The sequence below is a fragment of the Lutra lutra genome, chromosome 9 (genome assembly GCF_902655055.1).
Source record: "Lutra lutra chromosome 9, mLutLut1.2, whole genome shotgun sequence".
In the NCBI taxonomy this organism is placed as follows: Eukaryota; Metazoa; Chordata; class Mammalia; order Carnivora; family Mustelidae; genus Lutra; species Lutra lutra.
In genome coordinates, this window is record NC_062286.1 from 62,149,888 (window position 1) to 62,159,950 (window position 10,063).

General features: G+C 40.5%; 1 protein-coding gene across 1 annotated transcript in view; it reads right to left on the bottom strand.

The window, feature by feature from the left end:
* Nucleotides 1-5,693, bottom strand: part of PAPOLG (poly(A) polymerase gamma) — a 31,834-nt gene extending 26,141 nt beyond the window's left edge. The window contains exons 1-3 of the mRNA XM_047745347.1: nucleotides 5,456-5,693; nucleotides 2,473-2,634; nucleotides 556-622 (exon numbers count right to left, since the gene is read on the bottom strand). Coding sequence (XP_047601303.1) covers nucleotides 556-622; nucleotides 2,473-2,634; nucleotides 5,456-5,472 — 246 coding nt within the window. The 5' untranslated portion in view covers nucleotides 5,473-5,693. The remainder of the gene's footprint in view (nucleotides 1-555; nucleotides 623-2,472; nucleotides 2,635-5,455) is intronic.
* Between the last annotated feature and the right edge of the window lie 4,370 nt (nucleotides 5,694-10,063).

A 10,063-nucleotide genomic window follows, 5' to 3' on the forward strand; every position in this document is an offset into this window, starting at 1 on the left:
TTAGAAGAAAAATACGCTATTGGAGGGAAAAAAGGTCACATAATTATAAATTAGGATTTGCAAACTCCTATATCTCAGGGGTCAGGCAGGTATGCAAATGGAGGGTACACATAAGAAACCCAGAAACTGACTGATAAATGACAGGTGCAATGTCAGAGAGAGCAGGATGGTGGGGCCACAAGGGACTGGAGGGCAGAAGCCCAATTCCATTCAAGCCTATTCCTGCCTTGCACAAGGCAGGCCCAGTGTTGCCAGATCTGGTATTTCACAAGATGTCTGAAACCTGGCTTTTAAAGTAAAATCCCTTGATATTTAAATTTTGGTACACCACATGTAATTCAAGCAAGAAATCTATGTAGGATTGTAGCTAGACACTGGGGTAAATTCTCATTTATTTATCTCATTATCATTATTTAGAGACTCAACTGTCTAGACCAATTCATTACCAAGTATACCAAAAAGTCTATTTCAGATTATTCTCAACTCCTGCATTTTATTACTAGGACTAATGATCAGGACATAATGAAACTGAATCCAACGAGTTTAGAGTCTTACCTTACTCTCACTGACATCAGAAATCCATTCTTTTACTAAATTGTTCAATTTACCAAGAACAACAAGCCTATAATAAAAAATAACGTGCTTTAGATCAAAACTAAGAAAACCCAAAAACAATATTTAAAAAAGCAATTAAACTATAGGCAGAATCTTTATGTTGGAGCCAGAGTAAAAGCACATTATAAATAGGCTAATGCTGTCACATCTGTCAATACATGGCACATCTCTTTGATGCTGTTAGGTCCCCAAGAGTTCCAAAGAAATGACGATTGTGATAGTATGTGGGTCTTTGAGCTACCCTGAAAATTCAAGAAGCTTAATAAAAAATCAAAATTACCTTCAGTAAGTCTGTAGAGGCCAACTGAATTGTCAACTTTCTTGCCCTTACTATGGAATAAAATAAACTCAATGTGGTGATAGAGGTTAGCATTCTCCCATCTACAGTCAGAGATCTTTGGATAATTAAAACAGGTAAATTAAATATTGGCTAATTTTTTAAAAAAGATTTTGTTTATTTAAGAGAGAGAAAGAGCAAGAATAGAGGGAGGGGTAGAAGGAGAGGGAGAAGCAGACTCCCTGCTGAGCAGGGAGCCTGATGTAGGACTGGATCCCAGGACCCTGGGATCATGACCTGAGCCGAAGGCAGATGATTAATGGACTGAGCCACCCAGGCTTCAAATATTGACTAATTTTTAAGAAATAATATTACTTGGGTGCCTGGGTGGCTCAGTGGTCCTGGGATTGAGCCTTGCATCGGGCCTCTCTGCTCAGCAGGGAGCCTGCTTACCCCTCTCTCTCTGCCTGCCTCTCTGCCTACTTGTGATCTCTCTATCAAATGAATAAATAAAATCTTTAAAAAAAAGAAAAATATTACTTAAAAACAGCAGTTTGATATTAAACCAAACTTTCAACCAATATTATATCTAAATCCACATTAAAAAAAAAGGAGAGAGAAGAAAAGTAGAGTTTAGACATCTCAAGGATAACATATGAAAAATGGAATTCCTGAGATGTCCAAACTTGCTTCTCCCTCAGCCTTCTCCGGGTAATGGAACTCTATCCTTTGAGGTGCTAAGACCCAAAACCTAGGCATCATCCTTAACCTCTGTCTCTCACATATATTCCTGTCATTAAACAACCTTACCTTACCTTTAAAATATATCCAGAATTCTACTTCGTATCACCTCCACTAATATCCCCCTTAGTTTAACCCTCCATCTTTCCTCCTTGGGTTCTTATCATAGCCTCCTAACCAGTCTCCTGACTTGTGCCCTTGATCCCTCTTCAGGCTATTCTCAATTTAGCAGCCAGAGTGACTGCATTAAAACATGAGTAAATCATGTTAATCTTCTGCTCAAAAACCTAATGGCTTCTGATTTCACTCAGACTAAAAGCCAAAACTTTTACAGTGACTTACAAGGTCCTAAGTGACCTAGCTCTCCCTCCAAGCAACTTCCCACCTCAAGTTCTTTGAGCCCACATTCACCCGTTTACTTACTTTGCTCTGGATACCCAGGTTACCTTACTATTTAATTCCTTACATATAGCAGGTACACTCCTGCCTCTAATCTTCTGCTAGAGTGCTCTTCCCTCAGATATCTATATAGTTCCCTCTCTCACTTTGAAACTCTCCCCTACATGTCAATAAGGCCTTCCAGATAACCTCCACTTCCAGCTTCATTTTTCTCAGCAGCATATGTCATCTGTAACATTCTGTTTATTTTATTTATCTGGCTTATTGTCAGTCTTCTCCCCTAACCTCCACCTAAAATATAAGCTCTAAGTGGGCCAAAATTTCTCTTCATTTTGTCATTTTTTGCATCCCTAGGCAGGGGCATGGGAGGTACTTTACATTTGCAGAATTAATGATTAAATAACGTACTATAAAATATTCTGCATTTTTAAATGACATACCTGTGGTTCAATTCTTCCTCATCTTCAAACACTCCAAATGGTTTCATAGCATCAATTAATTTCTGTGTGTAAATATGATCGATTTCTTTAGGACATGCCAAACTAATTGGAGAAGTGATTCCATAATGCTTTTGTTGACGCTGGCTGTCCAGCATGGTGTTTCTGTTCAAGAAAAATGAAACAGCAAAAAAAATTTAAAGTATCATATCATACTGATATAGTTAATCTCTCAATACACTCACTAATTTAGCTACCTTAAAAGTTTACTTAATATTAACAGTTGCAGCAGGCGCTTTTTTTTTTTTAAGGGGAAAAAAGGGCATTTTGTGTTTATTTTGATGAAGGGCTATTCATACTGCCTCCAGCTTTCATGGTTAGGATGTCTTTTCAAGCCAAAAGCAGCATGTGTTGGCATCAGGACAACTGTGCCAGCACCACTTAGCTCAAATGCAAAAAGCCTGAATGGGAGCTGGGCCAGGGCCACCTCCACTACACCCTGTGGACTTAAGTCAAGTACCATCTATATTCAATCTTTGAAAAGCAGTCAGCCACTTGAAAGAAAGCTCTGAGTAAGAACAATGTTCTTTCCCCCTCAGGAAAGAAACAAAAACATCCCATTAGAAGGTCCTTGTGAAATATCCTGGCTTTTAAAAAGAAATCATGTCCTTGAGAAACTTATATTAACATCCTTTGCTCAAATCAGAATTTATAGTCCTAACATTTTGTGACTCTAGTTAATTGTCCTCTTCATTTAGATTGGTACTCAGACCATTTTCACACTAAATAACTACGAAATCCTTTACACTTTTATCAGCACAATACAAGCCAACCTCCAAAAGACTCTAGCTATCAGGAAATTATAGTCTTGAATAAAGTACAATTGATTTCAGTAATTTCAAAATAAATTTTGGGACCAACATGGGTTGGTAAAACTTTTTATTTTGCTAAGAAAGTAAAGTAAAAATAAACATACGCAATAACCAACTAAACCTACCATCTATCTTCACCATTCGATGTTGAGGACCATTAACAACGGTAAGAATGTAATCTCAAAATATAAAAGAAGTCTTTTAAATGAATAAATTAGCTCTGTAAACAGTAACACACAAAAATACAGTAGTGATTGTTTTTTAATTTTTAACTGGTCAAAAATCTTATTGCTACAAAGTTCTTAGGCATGCTCTTTAGCTAAAGATTTCATTAGGTAAGGAGGGAGAATCAAATGGAAGATAAAATAACCTATATATCCCCTGAAAGGATTCAAAGAAACAAAAGGGAAACACCAATACCAGTGACTTCAATTTCTTTCTGGTATTAATCTTCCTGTGGAACAAACAAAATTTCAATTAGCTATTTCAAGTAACTTTTTAAAGATTTAGCTTTTTGCCTCTAAGAGAGCTATTTTAGTATTGTCTGTGTGTGTTTAAATATGTATGGTAAATGGATGGGACAGACTGATTATAAGTGCCATTTTACAGGTAAGCACCCAAGATCCAAGAGATAGGAAGAGCCAAAATCTGAACTCCAAAACCCAAGATCTTTTTACCACTCCATTCTCCCTTCAACAAATACGTCTGTTCTGCTACTATGATCTTGGGTCCCCCTTTCTTATCTATGTGATGAAAAAATTGGCTATCAAGCTTCCTACCCTACCAGTACTAGATAGCACATAAATTCCAAATCTATGGTTCTGAATCTCCCATATCTGGAGGGGAATAGGAGGTAAAGCCAACCAAAAGAATCCCACATTCCCTTCAACTCATCGATTTCACTTGTAAGTAAACACCCTAGAGAAATTCTAGTACAAGTGTACAAGGAAACATTTACAAGATTGTTCACTGCCACACTGTAACAGTAAACACTCGGGAAACAACCTCAAACAGTCACTAACAGAAAAGGGACTAAGCGAAGGTGTATCCCTACAATGGAATACAATACCGTCGTTAAGATGAATTAATGAGAGTTGAAAATATTAAAACGGACAAAGTTCAAAGATATTATGTTGCACTATAGAAGTTGCAAAATGACAAGTATGATACCAGCTATAAAAAGCTTAAAAACAAGTAAAACAATGCCATTATTATGGACACTTACATATGTTGTAATAGCATTTTTAAAAAAGCAGTAATAAACATCAAGTTCAAGACTGTGTGGAACTCTGGGAAGAGAGGTAAATGGAATAGCAGGAGGTAAGAGAATCCTTAAGACGTATCTGTAATGCTTGATTTCTTTTAAATAAAGATATATATGTACACACACACCCCACACACATAAAGAATTCTATGCTTTGGGAGAGATGAATGGTGGCTACACAAATGATGCTTATGTTATTCTCTGCATTTTTCTGTTTAAATTAAATTATTTCCTAATAAACCAAAATATTAGGAGCTACAACAAAATCCTGCCAAACACGGAAACCGTTTCTGACTTATCAAAGTGTGAGCAGGAGGTATAGACCGGTAGATATACGGTGGGTCGGTCGGGGGAAGCTTGGGAGGGCGAAAAGATCCTAGCTTTTTATTAAAAAGAAACGCATGAGCTGGGATAGGTCATTCACTCCTGAAGACCAGGAGACAGCCGGTCGGGAAGGAGGAGGGGGAGGTAGGGGGATGGTATTTGCGCCAATGCAGACAGGAGCAGAGACGGGCTCAGACAGTGCTGGGGGCAGGAGAGTGACCGACAATTTCTCCCCACGGACACCCGCGTCTCTCCGGCCGCTCCACTGTCTGGGGGCGTCATCCGAGATGGGACAGGAGAAGGCAGATGGGGACTCCAGGAGTCCCCGAGTCTGTGCAGAGGTGGCCAGGTGAGCTGCCGGGTGTAGGGGAGGTGCCCTTGCCGACCGGCCAGAAGCTGGGAAGGAGACCACTCGGGCGAGCTCCGGGCAGGGCGCGAGGGGAGGGAACGGACACCGGGTCCCGGGCCGACCACCCCAACCCACCCCTCTCCGCTTCGCCCCCAACCGCCGTCCCCCACCACTTACGCAGACATCTCTTTCATCGCTTCCTGCGTCTCCCACACCGGCGAGTATCTTTCTCTCTGGAGTCAAGTTCTTGGTCTTCCTTTCTCCTCTTGTCGACTTTCCCCCGGTCGCTTGTAGCTCGCTTGCTCGCTCACTTTCTCACTTACTACGGCCGAGGCATCCAACCGAGTAGTGAAAACACCACAAAACCGGCTCTATTTATGACAATACAGCGCGGCCGACGCCAATATGGCGCCGCTTCCCAGCCTGCCCCTCGCCCGCTGCGGCCCCGCCCCTGGAGGCCTGGACCCGCCCTCGACCCCGCCCCCTCCTCCTTTGGGTCCCGGGAGGCTTCGGTGGCCCCGCCCACAGGGGGCGCGAGCTCTGGCTGCAAACGCCGGTAGAAAGGGAGCGTTTCGTCCCCTCCTTTGTCCGTGGGACTGTCAATCCAAGCAAACCGCTTGGAATGCGATTAGGAACATATTTTCCTTGTTTCACTAATGAAAGACTATGTTTTTAAAAAGATCACAACCTTGCCTAGCAAATACTAGTTTAACTCTTCCGTTATCTTTCACCTTTAATTAGTCATAATCATACGTAATCAATCAACTCGTGGAGATTTTGTCGTGATAGGGTCACACCAAGGAACGTGTGACTTTACAATCATCCCAGGGAAAACCAAGCTTGTAAATGGGAGGCTAATCTGTTCACTTCATCTCTACCTCCTCCTGATTTATGACATTCAGGCAGTTGAGGTGGGGGTTGAAAGGACAATCGCTAGCAGTTTACGATAGGAGGATTAATCCAAGAAATAATTTAATATACTAAATCATTACAAAGAAAAGGATGTCAAGAAGCTGCTTTTTCTCGGAATGTGACGAAGAGCCATAGAGGCGATTACTTATAAAATTATTCATTCATTCATTCAAAAATATTTATTGAAAACCAAGCGTTATTAGGCACCAGTGGTTTAATGGTGCCTAAAACCAGATGTAATCTTTAACCTTATGAAGTTTGGAATTTAGTGAGGAAACAATCAAATATAAATGATATTCTTCTGTTGTAGAACTAAAAATACCTACTGTGTGTCCGGCACTAGAGATACTTAATTCCTGCCCTTCACAGTTCAAAGTCTAGTGGAGGAGGACAAACATACACAGAGATCATTGAAATACAGTTGGGGCCAAGAGATTTGGGGAAGCTTAAAGAGGGCCACCTATTGGAAGCTGAATCTGAAGACTTGATTAGACTCAGGCTAAACACTGCATCACACCAAGAGTCACGTTATGAACCTCTGGTAATCTCATCATTGGTGATAGATTGACCACAGGGTTTATGTGCTGATAGTCATCTTGGAACTACATAGTAATCCCTGGGGTGATAACTTTGACACTAGGTGAATATCCAGATGTCCATCCACCATTCACCTAATGGTTTCATCATCTGTTGATAATATTGCCTTAATTATTTCCTTAGGGGTTGCAAATTGTGAGTTTCCAATTCTGTCTATATTTATAGGGGGCATTTTTCTGGAAAGAAGAGCTTTTCCTCATCGACTAGGACTATAAGGTTATTCTGCAATATGATTCCTAATGCAAAGGAAAAATAGTCCTTTCCCTTCCAGAGTTAAGAACTTGGTATAATGGCCACCTCCAAAGAAGTCCTTATTTGTTTGCTTGCTTATTTTATTCCTTTTTTGTTGTTTTGTTTAATGGCCACCTTCAAAGAAGTTCTTATTTATTTGCTTGCTTATTTTATTCCTTTTTCTAATATGTTAGCATGTTTCAATAAATTACAGTCATGGTTCTTTTGATGCTAAAATTGGCCCAACTTTGCTCTTTGGGTTCCTCTGTCAAGCTGGTTCCTTGGCTAGTATTTAAAAAAATTTTTGTTTAAATCAGTATGATAGGTTGGAAAGTGGTATTTCTTTGTGGTTTCACATATCCCTGATCAGTAGTATATCACTAGCCATTTATATTTCTTACTCAGGGAATTCAAATGTTTTGTCCATTTCCCTTGTAGCATAACTGTCTTTACACCAATGATCCAGACTCACCCCTACAAATGAAATATTCTCGTGACTTATTGCTGGTCTCTTTCAGCTGCAACCTCCCTTTGCTTGAGTTTTTCCTTCTGATCATCTCTTGCTCTAGAATGAGCTTAAAATAGCTTATTCAGAAAAGAGGTGCATTTTCCTAGTTCTGGTATATTTGAAAACATGTCCTTCAAAGCTTGGTAGATGGTGCTTTATTGTTACCTGGTGAGTCTTAAACACTTGTAAAATTCTTATTTTTGAAGTTTAAAAATTCTGTTCAGATAGGCCTTTGTATGATTGTCTTTTCCCTAAAATGTGTCTCGAACATAATAAACATCAAATTTTTTGAGTACTTTTAAAAAGATCAGATTAAGTCCCTTTTTTTTTTTTTTTTTTACTTTAAAAATTGCTTCTGTTCCATCCATCAGTCAGCTCTTTTGTTTGTTTGTTCAGGTAAACAGAATTGCAACTTGGGAGAATGTTAACATGTTCATGCAAGTAATTCAGGGGAAAAATCTTTAAAAATTATTATTTTAGCTTTTTAAACATCTATTGGGCTGCCTGTAGAACAAGTAGGGCATATCTGTCTTCCTCACCAGCTCATCCTCAGAACTTGTGTTTAATAAAGATTTGTTGAGGGAATTGATTTCCAGTATTATTTTCCCTTATGTCTTTATTCATCTCATCATCTCTTCATCTTTTTGTCCCAATTGGTAGACAATCTCCACTTTGCCTTCGCCTCTAATTTAATATTCTGACGTGTCTGAATGTTATGTAAGTATTCTGTTGGAACTCTTTATCTCTGAACCACCTTTATTAACTCAAAGCATTTCCTTTATCTGGCAGATGGTTGTAGCAGAGTATTGTTCACACTGGTCATCAGCAGGTTATGACTAATACCTATTAAAATATGACTTAAAGAGTATGGTACTTCAGGTAGGATCATCCAAAAATGACCTTGGGGACTGAGGCTGGGGATGCCCATGTATTGTGCTGGAAAGAACTAGGGTTTACCCTTCTACCAGCAGGAGCAGCTGTGCCCACACTCAGCTTCCCAGGAGGGCTTTTACCCCTTGCAAAAGGGGCTACAACTTCTTAAGGGCTCCTGAGATCCCCAGATGTTGGGCAGCTAGCCCCTAACCTCAGTTACCCTGGCTCTGAATTCTGACGAGGCTGCTTTCTCACAAGTTCACTCTAAGAAGATACCATCTTGGGGGACATATTCTTCCATCGGAACACCCATAGCGCCTAGCCATAGCATCCCTCTCTCTGGGATGTTTGGAAAACCCTAGACTATGCTATCTTCTCTTCCTGACTTTTGGCTTGTAATTTCCCCCATTAAGGCCTGTTCCTTAACTTAAGCTGAATGACCACGTGGAATTCACCCTAAGCCCTGTCGTGTGGTAGGTAGTGACCACGCAGAGACTCCTACCCACGTTGAACAACAAAAATAAAATAGGTCGTTGAATTTGTTATCAATGAATTCATGTGGAGTCCTGCTCAGTTGATTTTGAACAAATAGGAGTTGGAAGTTGTCAGAAATTGACGTGGGTCATGTTACAAAGTGCCTTTTTGATTCCACTCCCCACCCTGACCTCCAATTCCAGAGATGGAGCCTTCAGGAGGTAATTAGATCACAAGAGTAGAGCCTTCATGATGAGATTAGTGCCGTTAAAACTGGACAGGAGAGTGCTTGCTTCTGTCTTTGGTCCCTGCAATACAAGGTTACAGTGAGAAGACAGCCATCTGTAAAACCAGGAAGAGGGCTCTTATCAGACACTGAATCTGCCACTACCTTAATCTTGTACTTCCAAGCTTCCAGAATTGTGAGATACAAATATCTGTGTTTTAAGCCTCCCAGTGTATGGTCTTGTTACAGCAGACCAAACTGATTAAGACAGATCCCAACCAAATTTTTAATAGTGGGACATCAGATCCTGATAAAGAGGAAAGAAGCTGGCAGTAATGATATCTCAAAAATGTAGAAACATTTTGTTATAGAATTGTGCGGGAGGTGGCAGAGAAGAATGGGGGAGGTAGTCCTAGTGAAGCTTCATCTCTACCACTGTGTGCAAGTTCTTTGGGAAAAGGACCTTACTCTTTAAGGTCTTGTGCTTGGATAGCTAATTGATGCCCTGTTAGGGCCTCAGCCCATCACTGAGGGTGTCTCAGAGGGACGGGCACCCAAGCATTGCCCTTTCTAACAGACCTCTCAAACTGCTTTGCTTTCAGCCTTCTGTCACAGAGTGACCTCTACTACTGCATGTTAGGGGTGTCAGAGGGCATCTTCTAGCATCTGCTTACAACCATAATTTGTTGCCTGCTTGTAGAAGAAAGATTGCTTTCTGTGGTTCCACTTTATTTTGCTACTAGTGTAAGTCCTCAGTGTTTTTAATGTGAAATATCTATTGCCAGTGCAGATATTTTGTTTGTACAATTTTTAAAGGAGATTTTATTCATTTATTTGACAGAGGGAGAGAGACCACAAACAGGGAGAGCAACAGGCAGAGGGTGAGGGAGAAACAGGCTCCCCACAGAGCAGGGAGCCCGATGCGGGGCTCAATCCCAGGACCCCGGGATCATGACCTGAGCGG